The sequence below is a fragment of the Pseudophryne corroboree genome, chromosome 2, assembly GCF_028390025.1.
Source record: "Pseudophryne corroboree isolate aPseCor3 chromosome 2, aPseCor3.hap2, whole genome shotgun sequence".
Classification (NCBI taxonomy): Eukaryota; Metazoa; Chordata; class Amphibia; order Anura; family Myobatrachidae; genus Pseudophryne; species Pseudophryne corroboree.
In genome coordinates, this window is record NC_086445.1 from 25,871,077 (window position 1) to 25,893,823 (window position 22,747).

The 22,747-nt window shown below is 45.1% G+C and overlaps 1 protein-coding gene across 1 annotated transcript in view; it reads left to right on the plus strand.

The window, feature by feature from the left end:
- LOC134989418 (uncharacterized) overlaps positions 1-22,747 on the plus strand; it is a 229,117-nt gene that overhangs the window by 60,098 nt on the left and 146,272 nt on the right. The window contains exons 12-15 of the mRNA XM_063950608.1: positions 16,129-16,350; positions 18,835-18,957; positions 20,159-20,390; positions 21,642-21,725. Of these exons, the coding sequence (XP_063806678.1) occupies positions 16,129-16,350; positions 18,835-18,957; positions 20,159-20,390; positions 21,642-21,725 (661 nt within the window). The remainder of the gene's footprint in view (positions 1-16,128; positions 16,351-18,834; positions 18,958-20,158; positions 20,391-21,641; positions 21,726-22,747) is intronic.

The following is a 22,747-nucleotide window of genomic DNA, read 5'->3' on the forward strand; positions in this document are numbered from 1 at the left end:
ACATCAATTGTGACCTCGGGTTCACTTCCAAGGCTCGCAATTAATTTCACTGGCTGCAGATTACAGGTATGGCCTCGCCCCTATGGTGCGTGGTGGCCTCCCTGTATTGCGCTGGCAGCTATTACCTGTGTAGGGGGTAAATGGGAACTATCAGTGACTTGCCAGTCTCTTTTTGGGGGATACCTTTTTGTTTCCCCTGCGTGTGGCTCATAACTCCGTCTCTGCGGTCCTTGATCCCAATTTCGTGCGTCATGTCGTTGTCTAGGGGGTTGATATGATTTTTGTGCATTCTTTGATCTACAGTCTCGTGCAAAATGTCCCTCTTTATGACAGCAATAACAAGTTACCACATTTGACTTACCCACAGGGGTCGGAGATTTATACAGAGGTGGCCTTGTGGTCAGGGCCTGTATACTTACGGCCATTAATTTATCACTTTGTGACTCCCTGTGTCTGGTGATATTCCGATCATGATCAATAGCGGCCTCTCTCAAAGTAGCCACCGACAGTCCTTGCCAACATGGTTGGGTGGTCTGTACCCTCGTCCTCAATACTTCCTTTAAACCATCCATTAACACAGATACTGCTACTTCTCTATGATTCACATTTGTCTTAATGTCTTCTATGCCTGTATACTTAGCCATTTCCTGTAGTGCCCGATGAAAATAATCAGTAGCTGTTTCTCCCTCTTTCTGTTTGATGGAGAAAATTTTGTTCCATTTGACAACAGCTGGAAAATACTCTTTTAACTGTAAATTTATCCTCTTTACATTATCTTGGTTGTACACATCCGTAAGGGGTACCTCTTCATCTAATTTACAGTCAGCTAAAAATCTCGCTGAGTCGACATTGGAGGGTAAACATGCCCTCAGCAATATCTGCCAGTCTTTGTTATTGGGCTCCACAGTATTTCCTAGCTCTCTAATGTATTTCTGGCTTGCAACTAGATCTTTCCTAGGATCAGGGAATTCGGACACCATTGATCTTAATTCCATTCGGGAAAAGGGGCAGTGCATGGCGATGTGTCTGACAGGAGTGACTCCTGAAGGGTCAGTTTTCCCATTTGGCACTGCAATTACCCTAACGGGATTAAGTTCAATAACATCATTCTGAGTAGATTCTACAGCATGTGGTGAAATGGTTTCAGCATATTGTATGGTGCCGTACTTACCAGTTGATACGACCTCACCTGTCCCTCCACTAGGGGCCTTTGATACTGCTCTTACTGGTTGGGACGTGCCCACTGTTGTTTCTGCTATGGTGGCTGCTAGAGAGAGTGCCGATATTGTTGTTGGCTCATCCTCTTGGTCACAATCCTGGGGAAAGTTTAAAACAGGGTACAGCTTGCACGGGTTAATATTAGCATCAACAATCTTGGTTACATTAGTCTTAACATTTATACAGTTACTAAGTGCATGTTTATCATTCACCAGTGTGCCATTCTCTGCAACCACCTTCTCTCCCGTTATGTATGGTGGTGGTGGCGCGGTGGCTATCAGTTTTCTGATAGGGTTAGATCCACCCGCTTGAGCCAATCCTCTTTGTATTTCACCTTCCTGTTGCCATAACTGTAAATAATCATAATGTTTGATCTGTCTCTTTGCAGATTTAATGAGACATATCCTTCTCCTTAGATTCTGTAACACCTCGGGACTAAAACTGCCTACCCGTGGGAACTTTTCCCCATCGTGCACAGTCATTCTTTCCCATTCATCGCACAAAACTTCTGTGTGTGAACCGTATTTCTCACACATTACATACCTTGCCGACCCGATTGGTCGGTTTACTAAGTCAACCCGAACCGAGGTTGATCGCCCCCTACCTGAACAACTGGCCCCCATTTTGCAGGTGTTGCTTTCACTACCTCTGACCTTCAAATCAGGGTCTTCAGCGAACCCTTACAAAAACCAAGATGTCCGGGGTAGGCCGGCGGCGGAAGTTTACCGAGTACTCCACTCACTCGCCCACGTCGACCAATACGCCCACACACTGCCTTAGCGCTGGCGTACTCGACCTAGGGCCCCTGCGACCTGAACCTCTATTTACTGGAACATGTGGGTGTGATCCGCAGAGCACTTAACCCTTTCCAGTAACTATTGGTTGTTGGATAGTTCCCAAGTGACCAGCGAACCTCCCTTAAAATAAAAAAAATTACACAAATCACGTTAGAATGTACAAATAGCGTTTATGACCCCTCTAGTGTACGCAAATGGTACTGGGTCAAGTTACTAACTAATGCACACAATTACGTGCGGTACAATCGTTCTGCACATAAGCAACTAATCTTATGTGCGGAGCGACCAGTGGAATCGAAAATTGTGGCTGCGAATTCCTTCAGCCTGAGCTTAATGGCCTATATGGGTACCGCACCAACCCTTTCTGGTGTTGTGCTCTTTTACTCTTTATCTATAGCGGACTTCTTAACCTGCTGTACCTGGACCTCCTGGTCTGTGCTACAGTAGACCTCCTGGTCTGCTATACTCTAATGCTCTTTTTTTAAATGTTTAACAAGGGATGCCTCCCAAGCCACCGTGCAGTCACTTACACGTATGTACCTCACGAGAACTCAATGATTTCCTGTGGTTCAACCCCAAAAATTAGAAACTTATATATATGTATACACACTCTTTCACCTCATATACTCTTTACTTTCGTTTCTGCGCAGAAATCCCTTTCATTCAGTATCGCAGGCTAATCCCGAGGAGTTGCAACTAGAGAAGGATCTATTAGCTTAAAATTTTGGACACTGAGATCGATTTGCGCTATTATCGCGTTGCCTCCTTATCGCCTAACTAAAACAATACTATCGTGTGATTTGTATTATGTGGGCGTACCCAGACGCTCCGTTGCGTAATATACGCTCCGTGCGTCGGCCCTTGCGTCGCATACGCTAGTCCCGCCCTTTGTTAGAGACACGTGTAAGCAAGCCAGGTATATCCACAGAAATACAATTAACACGTTTATATCAATGTAGATGATCTTTAACTGTAATCATCTACCGAACACCCCACCGAACTTCCTTGTATCTTAGGCAAGCCGTGCGCGTGTTTTACAAATTACTCCTTAACGTATTAATATTACTTTTAACTACCAATAGCAACACATCTTTCTCAGCACGTTATCAATTGTGAAATGGCAAACAGGAAAGTGATATGTGAAAATACACAAATGAAAAGAAATACAGGTGTGTGCGTGCGTGCGTGTGTGCGTACGCAAAACAGAAATAAACAGTTTTAAAAGACAATAGCGTATTGTTCTTACCTCCGGTTCCGGATTCCACCAGCACTCCTTCAACGTAGCGAAACAGACGCTTATCTAGCCAGCACTACTGTATCCCGATACGAAGGGATACTGCCTTCCCGCCCTTGCTGACAGATAAAGTCTGTGTTCGCTAGTGCGGATATGTGGAGGACGGACGAGTCGCCAATTGATAAAGCTAACTATTTATCTTATAACATTCACTATAAATGGGTAAGAGACTCAGTACGCAATTGGCGTGTGGAGTACCGTAAGGGTACGCACTTAGCGTAGCATACGCTCGGCCGTGATCGAGATGCACATGCGACACGCTCACTCACAGCTTAATGCGTGGTGTCGAGCACGCTATAGGCGGCCGACTACCGTAATGCTACGCTACCAGCGTAGCGGACGCTCGAGTCCACGAGGAGAACACGAGCGGCGCAGACGCTCACGGGATGACAATCAGTAAACCTTGAATGTAACACACAGAAAGGATACTCTTATACTGTAAACCTTGTACTGAAATACTGTAGCGATGTAATGCTGCTTAACCTTGTTAATGCTAAAGCTGCTTGAGCGTTTGAGACGCTCCTATTACCCTCTGCAATATAATAAACACACGATACCTTGCTAAGGTTCCAACACCTTTACTAACAAGCTTTTAGTTATATCGAAAAGGGGAAACAGTTTACAAGTCATACACTACAAGCTAACATATCATTCTAACAGAATATCTAGACAGAAATATACAATAGCGTCACAATCCTATACTATAACAGAGAGAGAGAGAGAGAGTATGGCCAATACAAACAGAGAACAAGTTGGTTACAGAGAATAACTTACACACACTGGGAACGATCGCTGCGCAGCTTCTGGTACCAGCTCCAAGTTAGTCAAGATGAAAACCGTTTGTGGAGAGTGAGAGAGCTGCCCAGGCTGGCTGATCTTATATACACTGCGTACAGTACACTACAAAGGGACCTATAATCTCATTGTTCATTGGACACAGGAATGTCTCCTCGCATCATAACAAAAGGTCATAGGTTAGTTTGAACAGGTGGGCTGTGACTATATCAAACTGCTCAGGTGGGAGGGAATCTGAAGATTCCCGCTGCATGGGTAATGAATCGCAAATATAGTAAATGTCCAGAAAATACTAATGGCCATAACTATACGCAGGAGCGATTAATCTTTACCTAACCAGCACCGGATTGTTTCTAATAAAATGTTCTTTAGTTAGGTACCAGACACAGCTGCTCAAACCCTGTCTGACCCTTCGTACCATGCAAAGAGGAATTCCTCTTTCCAGCGACCATTTACATTAAACAAACTTACAGTCATTATTAAGGGGAACATTATCTATAAAACATACTATTTGGTTTTATTATTTAACTATTGAGTCGCCCGCTAGACGCACACAAACTCTACCGTAAATGCACATACCACGCGCTCGAGCGCATGGCCGAGGAGGCGCCATCACGCGGCTGCGAGTATCCGCACGCACGGGAGAGAATATGCACGTGCAGCAGGCACGCGCATGGGGTGGATATATGGCAACGTGTAGCACGATATTTTTCCGACTTTGACAACAAGTACACGCGCGGAGGCCATCTGTGTGTTGTTTGCACGTGATGTGTGTACTGCAATATTTTTCGACTTTGACAACACAGAGGTCCAGAGAATTCATCTCCCCAGGAGAAAGCTTTGGAAATCCAGTGAATGGTCCGGGAAGTTTTGAAACCACCCTGGGTATTGGTTCTTCAAAGCATCCACCTGCTGGGAAAGATGGTAGCCTCATATGAAGCTCTACAATTCGGTCGGTTCCATGCCAGGTTCTTCCATTGGATCTACTGGACAAGTGGTCCGGCTCGCATCTACACATGCATCACCAGATAAGCCTGTCCTCAAAAGCCAGAATTTTGCTCCTTTGCTGGCTGCAAAGATCTCACCTACTCGAGGGACGCAGGTTCGGGATACAAAACCTGTACAAGAGGAAAAGGCTTATTTTAATTTACATAAGAAATCCTTAGTAACTTTTCCTGCCTCTAAGCAACTGAACTCATTATTTGAGAAATCCTGGTCCAACCCATAAAAAAGATTCTAGTTCCAAGGAGGATTCGTTTGGCGTATCCCTTTCCTGAGGAAGACAGAAAGAAATGGGAGACCCCTCCCATAGTAGATACTTCTGTGTCCAGGTTGTGAAAGTCGAAAAATATTGCAGTACACACATCACGTACAAACTACACACAGATGGCCTCCCTGCGTGCACTTGTTCTGTCGTGCGTGCGCATATCCGCAATTTGCGTATGGTCGCTCCCGCGGTCCTGCGCATTAGCGCGTGGTATGAGTATTTACGGTAGAGTTTGTGAACGCACGGAAGGCTATCAAAACACATTACATATTTAATCCAAATAGTGCACAATGTAAACATAGTATCCCTGCACCACATCAGAAAGTAACAAAAGTTTAAATGGTAACAGAACAAAGGGATTCACCTTTACAGAATAGGAGGGGACAGAACAAGGTCATAAGGTGGTGTTTGGTATCCAGCTGAAGGGTATTTTAAGGGTAATATTCCAGTGTTGGTTTGAGAAAGATCGCATGTTTCTGCGGATAGTTATGTGCAGGAGCAGAATATAGATATAAACTGTATTTACTGTACATTATGTATGCGGCGGGAATCCAGAGGAGACCAACCTCAAGAGCTGTTGGGAAAGACATCGCCTACCTATTCAAACCGACCTATGACCTCTCCTGTACTGTAAATGTGCATTCCTGTGTCCAATGGACAAAGAGATTACATTATCTATTGTATTGCTTTTTGGAAGAATTGTATAAAGAGAGCTGCTGCAGGCCTGGTCTGACACAAGACTCACAAAGTTATCTATCAGATGACCAAGGGCCGGGACGCGCAAGCGAATCTACTCACGTAGGTACCATTGAATGTAGCCATTTACTCTGTTATATTATATTGTATTGTTTGTATTGTAACCCCCCTTTTAGCAATAATACCCTGTGGTGTCGGAACCCAGTGGTTTAATTACAATCTGGTGTCATGTCTTCATTGCCCTGCTAAGGTTTTAAGTGTATTATCATTGCATTGCTGTAAACGGTTTAAAGTGTATCTCTGGGTGTGTACGCGCTGTGAGTACTTTGTACCGTCAGCGCGGCGTTTGTACGCTAAGTCCGTACACAGCACGGGACTTTGTACGCTAATAGAGTACAAAGTACGTAGAGTGTGTATTAAGTACAGTGGCCACAGCGGCTCCATGGTAAAGTGTATTTAAGGTGTGTTTAAGGTATAGCTTTCTTTCCTAAGGATATTTCAACATTATCAATTGAGGGCTCCTCCGGTTTTCCACATTCTTACTACCTAACAGGTCACAGCAGACTTTATCTATCAGCAAAGGGTGGACAGGACAGTATCCTACATAACCCTTTCGTGGTCGTTGGAGACACTAAAAACCCTACTTGTATGCTGATTAGATGGCGTCTGCTCTGTATGGTTTGTAGAGGTGCTGGTAGAACCCGTAGTACAGCAGAAAAAAAGCTATTTAAAATCTGTGAATTTCTTTTTGCCGCCAAAACCGTACACAGCACCCATACTCTTTTGCATACTCTCTCACATTGTTGCCATAACACTCAGATTGCTAGATTCATTTAGACTTGTGTGAAACCGGAGATATTTGTTGCTATATAGTTAAAAAAAAAAATATATATATATATTTAAGGAAGTAAGCGTAAAGCACAAACACAGTCTGGCCTAGTTGTAAAGGTCTATACAGAAAGAAACTGTGTTGTGTTTAGTGGGCAAAGTAGTTTTATTGCTCACATTTATAGAAGTTGTGTGATCTGTTTTATTGCGTACGCACATTGGTATACGTGGTACGGAACGTGAGGACAGCGTACAAAAACGTGCACATAGAGCAAGGCCGCACACGTGGCATAGAGGTACGCACGGTTGCGTAATTACGCAAGCTTGCGTAGGGTTGTGCGCGCATAATAAAACCACACGATAGGTTCGTTTAGTTTAAAGGTGGGACCACCCGGTTTCTAAAGAAATTTAGTATAAAAACAGAATTTAGTATAAATATTTTTTTTTTTAAATTGTAAAGCTGCCAACTTGAATGAATACTAATTTTCTATACAGAAAAATAAATAAAGTGTATTTAAGTGAGTAAATGCAGGAGTGAGTGGATACTGAACCCAAGAACTGAAGTGGTCTAGGTGGTCTAAGCTAGGTGGTCTAGGTGGACACACTGGGTTAGTAGAGGCCAGGTGGCGTAGGGTTCGCAACCCTGCGTTATTAACTAGGTGGTCTTAGTGGACTGAGTGGTATCCCATACAACTCTTAGTGGTCTGAAGTGGTCTACAGCAATCGTAGGGCATATAGATAACTAGTATCTATAGGCTGTGCTATTGCATCACATGTCCGTTTGTTCTGCACAGCGCAACGTGATATTATTGTGTCATATGCGCTGTGGAAGAGTATACGCAGACGTGATTGTATAGACAAAGGGGGTTTTCTTTGATAACTTCGGGAAATCTCCCTGGTGGGCTTCACTGGAAAGGGTGAAAGTTAGTTATATAATTTCTCTGTTTTTCATCCTACAAACAATTCCAGTTGAAAGATACCGAAAAGGAAATTTTCACTGCCTCTCTCAGGAAAATATTCCAAACAGAACTTCCACCAAAAGAAATTACGGTGTAAGGTCTGATAGGAGCCCTAAGTTGGGTACATTGCGATCCGCTACCAACAGTGTATTGTTGTACTGGCCAGCGTGGGCGAGAGCGAGTGGAAGGCGCTCGGGTATACTTCCACCGTCTACTTATATTGAGTAGTTTGGTGTTTGTGGGAATTTTTAAAAATTATTAGAAGAGACACACAAATATGGGAGCCAGTTGCTCAAGTAAGAGACGTTTAGACAGGGTTCAGGCAGAATTGTGGCCAAAAGGCTCAGCAAAGTTTATCATGTGTGAAAAATATGGGCCCTCATTCCGAGTTGTTCGCTCGTTCTTTTTCATCGCATCGCAGTGAAAATCCGCTTAGTACGCATGCGCAAAGTTCGCACTGCGACTGCGCCAAGTAACTTTACTATGAAGAAAGTATTTTTACTCACGGCTTTTTCTTCGCTCCGGCGATCGTAATGTGATTGACAGGAAATGGGTGTTACTGGGCGGAAACACGGCGTTTCAGGGGCGTGTGGCTGAAAACGCTACCGTTTCCGGGAAAAACGCAGGAGTGGCCGGAGAAACGGTGGGAGTGCCTGGGCGAACGCTGGGTGTGTTTGTGACGTCAACCAGGAACGACAAGCACTGAACTGATCGCACAGGCAGAGTAAGTCTGGAGCTACTCTGAAACTGCTAAGTAGTTAGTAATCGCAATATTGCGAATACATCGGTCGCAATTTTAAGAAGCTAAGATTCACTCCCAGTAGGCGGCGGCTTAGCGTGTGTAACTCTGCTAAATTCGCCTTGCGACCGATCAACTCGGAATGAGGGCCATGGTTCACACACAGAAGTTTTATGCAATGAGTGGGTATGTCCGACTAACAATGATAGGGAACCATTCCCTAGGGTGGGCAGCTTTAAACCAGAGGTACTGCAGAATGTAAGCAGTAGAATATGTCTTCTTTAATCCAGAAAACAAAGGATTAGACATAATGATTGTTTAAAATTATGGCAACAGGAGGGGGATATGCAAAGAGAACAAATTCGCACAACAGGTTCAAAACCTAGCGGGAATGAGAACACAAACACACCAGTGTCGACACAGGTCGAAGGGGAAGAGATGGCTACAGTCAATGGTATATCCGGAAATGATAGTAGTATGCAAAAATAATGTATTAACTCTAATTTTTGCAAGATGTACCCTGTTTTGAAGTCTTTTCAAAGTTATAGGTCACAGGAAGATGAAGGATCCAGCCAAATTCTAGCTCTCCTCCAAGCAGTCACTTTGCAGGACACTCAGGTGGGGCCTGTCCAACCAGGTAGAGCAGTAACAATATTCCCCAAAGAAAGAACTAGTGAGGTCACAGCTACCGGTAAGTGTGAGACAGTTCATTGCACAGACACAACAACACCTCACAGTAAACAGATTAGGAACGGAATAGTAGAATTACACCCTGTCTTGGAAATAGTATCTCCCAATGGGGGAACCGATAGTCAGGGAGTAATCCTCACCAGGAATAATGCAATGTATTCCCCGTGGCCCAGAGATGAGCTGCGATCAATCATTTCAGAATTCCCCGACCCTCGGAAGCATTTAGCCAGCTGTCAGAAATGTATCAGAGATCTGGGTAATGCGTATGAACCGACAAACACACACTGGCGGATAGTTTTGAAAGCGTGCCTACCCCCTAATATTGACACCCAAAAATTTATCACTGATTGTAGATTAGAGTCGGACAGTCTTATGACTGACAGAAACAATCAGGAAAATATAGAACGAATTAATAGGCAACTAGAGCTGTGTTTCCCCATTGAGTGGAGAAGAATTTTCTCTATAAAAGAGAGGGAAAATGAAATGACATGTGAATATTTCCATCGGGCCCTGCAAAGAATGGATAGATACATTGGGGTATCAGATACAGGGAACGATGCGAATTACAGGGAAGTGGCTGTTTCTGTGCTAATGGACGGACTCAATAAGACAGTAAGGGACAGGGTATAAACATTTTTGCCTGATTGGAGAGGGGCCACAGTAGCTTGCCTTAGAGAGTGCGCGATTGAACACCATAAGAATATTGCTAGGCGTAGAAAACTGCAGGAGGAGAGGCTGAGGATTGAAAGAATACAGGCTCTTACACCAAAGTCTCATCAACCTAAACCCCAAAACACGGATAGTAAGAAAGGACCTAGGATATGTTACACTTGTAGGAAGGAAGGGCATGTTGCCAGAGATTGTAGGAGTAGTAGAACACATAGCCAATATAGACCCCTAGACAGAGAAAACAAGCCACGTTATTAAACACATAGACGGGATCAAGGGACATATAGTAAGGAATCGCGAGCCATATAGAGAACACAGATTTGGTTAATGGGAAGAACAGAATAAATGCAACTTTACCCTTTTGACAGAACTTGCTGGGGTTAGGAGGAGGTCTCTAAACTTTTGCTTCTCTCTCTAGCAGAAGTGACCTCTAAGTAACTTAACAGGAGTTTTGTTAGAGATGGTATACATATACTACCCAGGAAGCACAAAATATGTTGGATACCCACGGAGACCAATGTTGCATTTCACTGTTCTAGATGCATGTCCATCACAGGTAGAGGAAATTATCTCAAAGATACCGGATTCCCTATGAACTTAGAATGGACAGGACACTGGATTGATGGCTAGGATAGTCCCAGTAGAGATATAACACACATAGAATTTCTTTTAGGGGAGCAGACCGAGTAGAGAATCATTCCCCCGTAATGCCCAATCCAGATGTAAAATTTAGTAAAATATTCTTTGCCTCTACAAATTTATCTGTTACTAAACTATATGTGATTTGTCTTCAAAGTTTCCTCTTCATCTCTTACGTTCACTGACAGGATTATAGTTCAAACGCCACATGCCTACTCGGTCTTTCAGAGCTCTGCACAAATCCAGTATATCTCACCAGCATAGGGACACCAGTATTTACGCAGTGTGCCTGGTCATGCACAAAGGGTGGAGAATGAGAATACTGGTGAAGGGAGACTGTGCATAGACACCGATATGCATGATGGTGTGACAGCCTGATGGTGAACGCAAATCTGACAAATTTTCTTTTTATTATTTACCCTCTCTTTTCTCTTTCCACAGACGGTTTACTTCACACAACTGATAATACACAACAGTTAAACACATCGAAATGCAAGATTTGTGTTCATTACAGGAAAGGGCAGTCTGGAGGTCAAAGGGATATGGCCAGGAATCCTCGGGACTGTGGACAGGTGGACAAGGTAAGCCAGTAGCCTCCAGAGCATATCTTCCAAGTTTAGCTGAGGCGGCACATGGTCTGACTCATCTGGGTAAAGAGGGTATGTGTAAGCTGTTGAGAGCCTACTGGTGTGCGCCAGGATTCTCTTCTCATGCAGGTAAGAGAGCAATGACATGTTTTACTTGCTTGAGGAAGAATATTGGAAAATCAATACCAACAGAGCCATCCCATATCCCTCCGACAGATGGTCCTTTTCAGGTAATACAAATCTATTTCATACAGTTACCACCCTGCAGGAATTTAAAATATGTGTTAGTTTGTATTGACGTATTTTCAAATGGGGTAGAAGCATTCCCTGCTGCCACAAATACTGCTACGTTCACTGCAAAGAAAATTGTGCAGGAATTTATGTGTAGATATGGTATCCCTAGAATAATTGAAAGTGATAGGGGTACCCTATCAGGTCATGTGCAAACTGATGGGAATTAATAGCAAGCTGCATACTCCGTACCGTCCACAGGCGAGTGCAAAGGTGGAGAGAGTGAATAGCACTATTAAGAACAAGCTGAGCAAATTAATGGTTGAAACTGGATTGTCGTGGCCAGAAATTTTGCCACTAGTGTTGTACAGCATCAGAACCACTCCCAGGTCTCCCCTTAACCTATCACCCTTTGAAATCCTTTTTGGTCGATAACCTCATGTAATGATAGACCCCCAGGATGATTTGAAATGTAATAATGAAGTGACTGTGAAATATTTGATTGGGATGAGCCAGCAGCTGAGAAATCAACAGAGAAATTTAAAGCTGGTGATTCCTGACCTACCGAACAGTAATTGTCATGACATTGAACCTGGGAATTATGTGATGTTTCAAAATTTCTTACGCTCAGGTTGCCTCATAGACAGGTGGGAAGGACCGTATCAAGTCTTGTTAACCAGCACAACAGCATTGAAGGTCGCCGAAAGAGAGACGTGGATCCACTCGTCCCACTGCAAGCAGGTCGCTGACCAGGAGAGAACTCGTGCAGTTTCATCAAATTTTTGTGGTTTGGTAATTGTGTGTTCAAAGAGCAAAGTGAACTGTGTGTCCAAAGAGCAAAGCAAAGAGACACTAGAGTATTTGTTCCTGCATAGTTGAGAGGCAGGACTGTTGAAGGGCATCTGAGCACAGAGAGTAACAAGAGCTAGAACGGTTGTCGTACCACTTTCTTTTTTCACCTCCCCCTACATTTTTCCTTTCTTTTCTCCTTCTTATTTTCCTCCTTTCCCCTAACGAAATGGATCGATCACAAGAGACTGCATTTCGGGTTCTGTTAGTAATTCTGGTTTTGATAAGGACAGTTTGTTTTGGTGAGGGTCCCAGAGAGGTCGAGCAGGGATCTGGAATGGGTTCTGATGGCAAGTACGAATTTGTAGGATCTCCGGATCAGCACATCATTTTGGTAAAGGCTGGCATCAGTAAGCGCTCTGGTAGTCAAGGAGCTCGGAGGCACGGTGAGGGGTTATTGTCTGATGAATATTGCATTTGTAGGAATTGTGAGAATATAGTTGAGGATGGGTGCATCCAGAGATGTCAGTACAACCTTAATATCGACATGGACCGTCATCCGTTGAGTGATTACCACTCACTAGTGGGTAAGGTCTTAAACCAGACAGAATGTTGGGTGTTCTCACAGGTACCTCAATGTCAGAGCAAGTCAGGATTAGTACCATACCCTTTAGCAATAGATGAGGTACTCGAATTACGGGGTGGGAGACCGGTGGACAAGAAATTCAATATTTCTAGGCCCCTAGTTTGAAGCTCCACCAGTATCATATAGACAGATCCTTATTATGTTTCAATATTTCCAATTACCGGAAACCGGGAAATTGGGAAGTGACGTGGAATAACCAGACAATGACCTTTTCACACAGAGCGGATAGGATACCCATAGACTCTGAACTTGTACGCCAAATAGCCAACAGTGGGAGGTATTTCCGGTATAGGTATACTCGTGGAAGCAAGACCATGTGGGTTGGAAAAGTATCGCCAGGGTATTGTGCTCATATCATCCAGCCCGATACTTGTACTGAGCAGATGGGAGAACTAGGGCTTGGTTTCTTCACTTGGAAAGTTTGTAATATGGTGATGTTATATTTTGTCCCCTATGTTCTCCCAGATGATGCCTATTTCACATGTGGGAGGAAGGCGTACAAGTGGCTTGCCCCGAGCTCAGAGGGATTGTGTTACATTGGGAGAGTACTGCCAGAGGTCATGACCATAACCCATGATAAGATGAAAGACGTTCAGCGCAGTGCTCAGGCTCCTTATACTCATACTCACTATGAACACATTATCAAGAGACACCTCATAGATAGGACAGAGCACGCAGCCTCTGATTTGATCCACGAATCCACCGGGATTCAATTCCTTCTCGCATTAGACATCACCCGTACTGCCAGAGGAATTATAAATTATAGGTATATCCATGCGCTAGCGAACTTGATAGATAATATCACTGAGATGTATGACGACACCTTCAGGTATACGGGAAGGGAGTTACAAGCTTACAAGAAGGAACTGATTCAGCACAGGGTGGTCCTTAATTATATCACAGCCGTGACAGGTGGGTACTGTGTTACTCTGGCAAGTCAAAATGGGGTGAAGTGCTGTACGTATATTACGAACAGTACTGATGACCCAACGGAGATTATCGATCAAAGGATGGACGATATCTTGCAGTTGAAGTGTGAGTTCAGGAGGAAACACGACCTTACCTTGGCGACTGTGAGTAATAAACTGACCGGCTGGGTCTCATGGTTGAACCCACGAAATTGGTTCTCAGGTTTAGAAGAGTGGGCTCAAAATGTTATTATGAGTGTAGGGAAGTTTCTCCTTTGTATCCTGGGAGTCGTCATAATTATTGGTTCGATATTTAGGTGTGTTCGAATTCTGACACGGCGCAAGCACGGCACAAAGTTGATGAGTCTAAGGAGCAAGGGCACTGTTATAGCAGCAGATTTAATTTATGACCCATCCATAGAGACAGTGTTATGATAAGGATTGCAAATTAATTTCATGGCCTGTTTCTTTCACCCGTTTTTCTTTTGTTTCCCCCTCTGCCCAGATACATCCATTCGGAAAAGACATCAGCCCTACCCAAAAATGTTTATGTGAATGTATTTTAGATATGTGTCTTATCTTCATCTCTGCAACCTCCAATTAATAGCACACATAGTAGACAGGTGATATCCACATATACTAGCACTCACATATGTGTCTCCTCCGTGTATCATCAACTAAATGTGCACCCCATTTGTTGGAACAATCCGACAAGAGCTCGGTAGTGTTTGGTGGCCCATTTACAGACCCTTAGTACGGGATGAGAAGGATTTAATGTATACTTCGCAATACTTCGAAGCTTATTTAGAACATATACGGCACGATGATACATGCCCCTCAGACATGGATTCATACATACATACATGCTTTTTACTATCCCACTAGGTCATACATTTCCCACCTACAACTCTCTCGGATCATCAAAGCTTCTGTAGATATTGCATAGATATTTTTCTGTTTAGTGATTAGATAGTGGCAGTTATTGGTGACTGCCAAAGGGTGGAATGTCAAAGTCGAAAAATATTGCAGTACACACATCACGTACAAACTACACACAGATGGCCTCCCTGCGTGCACTTGTTCTGTCGTGCGTGCGCATATCCGCAATTTGCGTATGGTCGCTCCCGCGGTCCTGCGCATTAGCGCGTGGTATGAGTATTTACGGTAGAGTTTGTGAACGCACGGAAGGCTATCAAAACACATTACATATTTAATCCAAATAGTGCACAATGTACACATAATATCTCTGCACCACATCAGAAAGTAACAAAAGTTTAAATGGTAACAGAACAAAGGGATTCACCTTTACAGAATAGGAGGGGACAGAACAAGGTCATAAGGTGGTGTTTGATATCCAGCTGAAGGGTATTTTAAGGGTAATATTCCAGTGTTGGTTTGAGAAAGATCGCATGTTTCTGCGGATAGTTATGTGCAGGAGCAGAATATAGATATAAACTGTATTTACTGTACATTATGTATGCGGCGGGAATCCAGAGGAGACCACCCACAAGAGCAGTTGGGAAAGACATCGCCTACCTATTCAAACCGACCTATGACCTCTCCTGTACTGTAAATGTGCATTCCTGTGTCCAATGGACAAAGAGATTACATTATCTATTGTATTGCTTTTTGGAAGAATTGTATAAAGAGAGCTGCTGCAGGCCTGGTCTGACACAAGACTCACAAAGTTATCTATCAGATGACCGAGGACCGGGCCGGGAAACGCAAGCGAATCTACTCACGTAGGTACCACTGAATGTAGCCATTTACTCTGTTATATTATATTGTATTGTTTGTATTGTAACCCCCCTTTTAGCAATAATACCCTGTGGTGTCGGAACCCAGTGGTTTAATTACAATCTGGTGTCATGTCTTCATTGCCCTGCTAAGGTTTTAAGTGTATTATCATTGCATTGCTGTAAAAGGTTTAAAGTGTATCTCTGGGTGTTTACGCGCTGTGAGTACTTTGTACCGTCAGCGCGGCGTTTGTACGCTAAGTCCGTACACAGCACGGGACTTTGTACGCTAATAGAGTACAAAGTACGTAGAGTGTGTATTAAGTACAGCGGCCGCAGCGGCTCCATGGTAAAGTGTATTTAAGGTGTGTTTAAGGTACAGCTTTCTTTCCTAAGGATATTTCAACATTATCAAGGTTATCAAAGAAGATTACTTTGCCTGTCCCTGGCTCGGCCTCATTAAAGGAGTCGGATGACCGCAAGATAGAGACGACACTTAAGTCCCTCTATATGGCCACTGGTGCCACCCTTAGGCCCACTATTGCGTGTGCATGGGTGGCTAACGCTATTGATAAGTGTTCTGACAATTTACTAGAGGATCTAGATACAATTGATAAGGATAATGTTGTCTTAATTCTAGGTCACATAAAGGATTCGGCGGGATTCGTGGGGGAAGCCATGGAGGACATTGGATTGTTGAATTCTAGAATTTCCTCGATGGCAGTATCGGCTCGCAGAGGTCTCTGGATGCGCCAATGGAACGTAGACGATGAATCCAAAAAGAGTATAGAGACCCTCCCTTTCACAGGTGAGGCGCTATTTGGGGACACACTGGATGCGTGGATATCAACGGCTACTTCAGGTAAGTCAGCTTTTCTTCCTTCCGCAGCACCACCTGCGAGAAAACCTTACTCTGCTCCTCCAATGCAGTCCTTTTGAGCCGCCAAGTCGAGAAGGACCAGAGGAACCCCCTCCTTCGCGGGAAGAGGCCGTGGAAGGGGTAGGAAGCCTGCAGAAGCTGCAGGGTCTCAGGAGATGGAGTCTCTAAGAGCGGTGATCTCCAGTTTGGAGGCAAGAGAATTCATGGTGTCTGTAGACATCAAGGATGCATACGTGCATGTTCCTATCTGGCCTCCACATCAGGCATACCTGCGGTTTGCTGTTCAGGACTGTCACTACCAGTTCCAGACGTTACCGTTCGGTCTCTCCACAGCACCGAGAATATTCACCAAGGTGATGGCGGATATTATAGTTCTCCTTCGCAAGAAAGGTGTCAACATAATTCCATACCTGGATGATCTGCTGATAATGGCGAACTCCAGGGAGAAGTTATTGCAGAACGTCGTAATATGCTTGAAGTTGCTTCAGGAACACGGCTGGATTCTGAATCTTCCAAAATCACAGTTGGAACCGACAAGGAGATTATCGTTCCTGGGAATGGTACTGGACACCGAGGTCCAGAGAATTATTCTCCCCGAGGAGAAAGCTTTGGAAATCCAGTGATTGGTCCGGGAAGTTTTGACACCACCCTGGGTATTGGTTCTTCAATGCATCCGCCTGCTGGGAAAGATGGCAGCCTCATACGAAGCTCTACAATTCGGTCGGTTCCATGCCAGGTTCTTCCAGTGGATCTACTGGACAAGTGGTCCGGCTCGCATCTACACATGCATCACCGGATAAGCCTGTCGCCAAAAGCCAGAATTTTGCTCCTTTGGTGGCTGCAAAGATCTCACCTACTCGAGGGACGCAGGTTCAGGATACAAAACTGGATCCTATTGACCACAGATGCAAGTCTCCGAGGTTGGGAAGCAGTCACGCAGGGGGAAAGCTTCCAAGGAAGATGGTTTACAGCGGCCTTCTACAAGCGGCGCATCTTCTGCAAGATCAAGCCATTCAGGTCCAGTCGGACTATGTAACAGCGGTGGATTACATAAACCGTCAAGGCGGAACGAAAAGCAGAGCGGCAATGGCAGAGGTGACAAGGATTCTCCTCCGGGCAGAAAAACATGCAAAAGCATTGTCAGCAATCTTCATTCCAGGAGTGGACAAATGGGAAGCAGACTTCCTCAGCAGACATGATCTCCATCCAGGAGAATGGAGCCTCCATCAGGAGGTGTTCACAGAGGTAACAAGCCTTTGGGGCGTTCCTCAGATAGACATGATGGTGTCTCGTTTCAACAAGAAGCTTCGGAGGTATTCTTCCAGGTCGAGAGCCCCACAAGCAGTGGCAGTGGACGCCCTGGTAACTCCCTGGGTGTTCCAGTCAGTGTATGTGTTCCCTCCACTACCACTAATTCCAAAGATTCTAAAACTGATAAAGAGAACAAGAGTACAGGCGATCCTCATTGCCCCAGACTGGCCAAGAAGAGTTTGGTATCCGGATCTTCTGAAGTTGCTTCTAGAAGATCCTCGGCCTCTTCCTCTTCGTGAGGACCTGCTTCTGCAGGGGCCGTTTGTTTATCAAGACTTACCGCGGCTACGTTTGACTGCATGGCGGTTGAATGCCAGATCCTAGCTCGTAAGGGCATTCCAAACAAGGTCATTCCCACACTTATCCAGGCTAGGAAGGGAGTAACGTCTAAGCATTACCATCGCATTTGGAGGAAATGTGTCTTGGTGTGAATCCAAGAAGTTTCCTACGGTGGAGTTTCAACTTGGTCGTTTTCTCCTTTTTCTCCAAGCTGGTGTGGATGTAGGCTTACGTTTGGGTTCTATCAAGGTCCAGATTTCGGCATTGTCCATTTTCTTCCAGAAACAATTGGCTTATATCCCTGAGGTTTAGACATTCTTGAAAGGGGTTCTGCACATCCAACCACCCTTTGTGCCTCCTACGGCACCATGGGATCTTAATGTTGTGTTGCAGTTCCTGCAATTGGAGTGGTTCGAACCTTTACAGGAGGCAGATTTAAAGTTTATTACATGAAAGGTGGTCACGCTGTTCGCCTTGGCTTCTGCGCGGCGTGTGTCTGAGTTGGGGGCCTTGTCTCACAAGAGTCCCTATTTGATCTTTCATGAAGATAGGGCTGAACTTCGAACTCGTCAGCAATTTCTTCCAAAGGTTGTGTTGGCTTTCCATATCAACCAACCGATAGTGGTGCCAGTGGCTACTGACACCTCAGTTTCTTCAAAGTCTCTGGATGTGGTCCGGGCTTTGAAGATATATGTGACGAGAACTGCTTGTCTCAGGAAATCGGAAGCATTGTTCGTGCTTTATGATCCCAATAAGATTGGCTGTCCTGCTTCTAAGCAGACTATTGCTCACTGGATCAGATATACGATTCAGCATGCTTATTCTACGGCAGGCTTGCCGGTTCCTACTTCTGTTACGGCCCACTCTACTCGTAAGGTGGGTTCTTCCTGGGCAGCTGCCCGGGGTGTCTCGGCTATTCAACTTTGCAGAGCTTCAACTTGGTCACGTTTGCTAAATTCTACAAGTTTGATACCTTGGCCTCTGATGACCTTCAGTTTGGTCAGTCAGTTCTGCAGGAACATCCGCACTCTCCCACCCGTACTGGGAGCTTTGGTACATCCCCATGGTACTAAATGGACCCCAGCATCCTCTAGGACGTTCGAGAAAACAGGATTTATATACCTACCGGTAAATCCTTTTCTCATAGTCCGTAGAGGATGCTGGGCGCCCGCCCAGTGCTCCTTTTTCCTGCATTGTTATTTGTTAAGGAATGGTTCAGCAGTTGCTGTATTGGTTTCATGCTCGTTGGCATGTTGGTTTATGTTACATGTTGATTGCCATGGTTATAAATTTTGTGTGAGCTGGTATGAATCTCACCACTATCTGTGTAATATCCTTCTCTCAAAGTTGTCCGTCTCCTAGCGCCCAGTTTCTATACTGAGGTCTGGAGGAGGGGCATAGAGGGAGGATCCAGCCCACAAATTTAAACTCTTAAAGTGGCGAAGGCTCCCATACCTATACCCCATGATACTAAATGGACCTCAGCATCCTCTACAGACTAAGAGAAAAGGATTTACCGGTAGGTATATAAAACCTGTTTATATATATATATATATATAGATAGATAGATAGATAGATAGATAGATAGATATAGATATATATATATATATATATATATATGACACACACACACAGAGACACATTTAAATACATTGATTTTATGCGGCTCCCTTATGTACAACCAGCAGCCTCCAGAGCTGACTCGGGACTGTGGCTCATCTCACAGCCCCCCGCCGCATAGGGAGCCGGCTAGCCTGGTTCCCCCTGAGCAGCGCAACTCCTGTAGACCTGCAGCAGGGGACACTTCCGTGGCTGGCGACTTCCATAGCGCTGAAGCGTCAGGAGCTCCTCCACTCCCTTCTCCCTACAGTGGTGGTACATTCTTTTTCTGCCACTGCTTCTTGGGCGGGGGGTGGTGGTCAGTCGAGGGACTAAGTTCAGGCGTGCTAGGAATGAAAGGTGTCTGTTAAAAAAATAAAAACACACAAATGCAAGCATTAATATAGATTTTTCTTTTTCTTTTACAGTTCTCTACAAGCAGGGAAGAGTGGATAGCCATTGCAGATGAATTTCAGAGCCAATTGTCAGTTCCCTAACTGTGGAGGAGCTATCGATGGCAAACACATTCGCATTACCCCACCTGCCAACAGAGTGGTCCTCATGGTGGTGGTGAACGCTAACTGTGAGGTTGTGTTCATAGATGTGGGGAAAAATGGCCGTGCCTCTGATGGTGGCTCCTTTAAGAACACTGCATTCTATGACCGGCTCACCACCAAGACCCTGCATTTGCTGTCTGGAAAGGAAATGAAACACGGCCTAAACTACGTGTTCGTTACCGACAAGGCCTTTGCCCTTCATGAACATGTCCTGAAGCCATTCCCGCAAAGGGCCTCAATAAAGAAAAGCGGGTTTTCAATTACCGCCTTTCTCGGGCAAGGAGGATAGTCGAGAACGCCTTTGGGATCTTGAGAAACTGATTCCGGATCTTCCATACAGCAATTCATTTAAAAGTGGCGAAGATTGACTGGGTTGTCACTGCCTGCTGTGTCCTGCACAACTTCCTGTGCAAGAAAGGCAACCAACAAAGGATAGTGGGTGCAGCTGTGTTGGACGACACAGACCATCCGGAAGAGGTTGCTCGGTTACCCTCAGTGGCGCTAGCACCAGTGGCCAAAACCGGGACTGCTCTGGCCAAAAAGATCATAGAGGAATATATGGCCTACTTCAACGGAGATGGAGCGGTGCCGTGGCAGGAGGAGTACATACGATAAAGAGAAGGGGAAGTAAAGGGGACTGTGGAACAATTGTCTGGCATAAAGAATTTGCTGGAACTTTACTTACTGAAGAGGCATCAGGTGATTCCCCAAAATCCTCTTCCTCTGCACCACCCTCCTTATGCTCGGCCATCACAACCAAAGATCTCCAGACTGGTTCCTGTTGGACGACGAAGAGTAGCTGCTGATAGTACCATAAATTGGTTTTCATGGAGGCCCTCAATCCTCGCTCCCGACTTCTTGGACTCTTCTATCTTCTTATACTCCTTGATGAACACAGCTCAAATATTGCATGTGAATCTGGCTCTGGGGTTAGCCAGTGCCTCCTGAGCCATTTAGCTCACTGCACGTCCCTGCTTCAGACCTGATCGCTAGGCTGTGTTTTCTTACAGCCTGTGATCAGGTCTGAACTGCGCATGCGCAATGCGCAGGCGTGTCAGTCCGCAGTGACAGGGAGCGCCCGGCAGCGACGGGATGTGCGAGAAAAGTGATTGCATAGGTGATTGTAAGGTGACTGACAGGAAGAGGCCATTTGTGGGTGGCAACTGACCGTTTTCAGGGAGTGTCAGGAGGGACCAGGCGTTTAAAGGGAGGGTTTCGGACTTCAGCTCCGGCCACGATCATCGCACTGGAAGAGTAAATCCTGGGTTGTGCAGAGACTGCACAAACTTCTGTTTGTGCAGCTCTCCTGCACATGCGATCGCACCCCTGCACAGCGATTTCCCCCTCCCCCTCTAGGCAACTACCTGATCGCAGGGATACAAAAAACGCACCCTAGAGATCAGGTCTGAATTAGGCCCACAGTCTGGAGATTATGGATCTTCTTACGGAAGACGTTGACGTTGTGAAAGGGCTTGCTGTATGCCGTAAGCTTCTCGTATGCCGGTATACCCTTGATCTTGTTTGCAGACTCTTTGGCCTTAACAAGCCACAGGCATTCGTGTTGTTTGCAGAGCTCGATGAATCTCTCAATAAAATCACGTTCAGTATCAAGTGACATATCTAGAAAAGAAAGAGAGACGTTTTATATTAATGGACATTATTTTGGCCACCTCCAACAGTGGGGGTGGCCAAAGGATTAGACTACTGTGTCCCCTAAATAATGGGGGCCTAGCTTGACCAAATTATCAACTGTATTATAAAGAGATTTATGGTAGACTTACCATGGTTAAATCTCTTTCTGCGAGGTACACTGGGTTCCACAGGGAATACATCGGAGTGTAGAGATGGATCTTGATCCAGAGGCACCAACAGGCTAAAGCTTTAGACTGTCCCAGGATGCATTGCGGTGCCTCCTCTATATAACCCCCGCCTCCAGGCACTGGAGCTCAGTTTTGTTAACCAGTCCAATGCAGAAGCAGGTAAGAGTGAAGGCAGATGTTAGTCACATAGAACCACGTTCTCATGACAGGAGGAGGGACTAGCAGCTAATGCCATACAAACCCAAAGAAGCTAAGTGCGTCAGGGTGGGTGCCCAGTGGAATCCAGTGTACCTCGCAGAAAGAGATTTAACCATGGTAAGTCTATGATAAATCTCCTTTTCTGCAGCGGGAAAACTGTTCTAAAGGGAATACATCGGGGATGTCCTAAAGCAGTTCCTCAAGGGAGGGGACGCACCTTAGCGGGTATGAGAACCCAGCGTTCAAAGGAAGCATCCTGGGAGGCGGAAGTATCAAAGGCATAGAACCTAATGAACGTGTTCACTGAGGACCATGTAGCCGCCTTGCACAATTGTTCTGTGGACACGCCACGGCGGCTGCCAAGAGGGTCCAACAGACCAAGTAGAATGGGCCTTAATAGCAGCAGGAGCCTGGGAGCCCAGCCTGCGAATAAGCTTGTGTAATCACCATTTTAATCCATCTGGTCAAGGTTTGCTTATTCGCAGGCCAGCCACGTTTGTGGAAACCAAACAGTACAAAAAGGGCATCTGACCTCCTAAAAGAAGCAGTCCTCTCCACATATATATGGAGAGCCCTTACCACATCCAAAGACCGTTCTTTGGAGGACAAATCAGA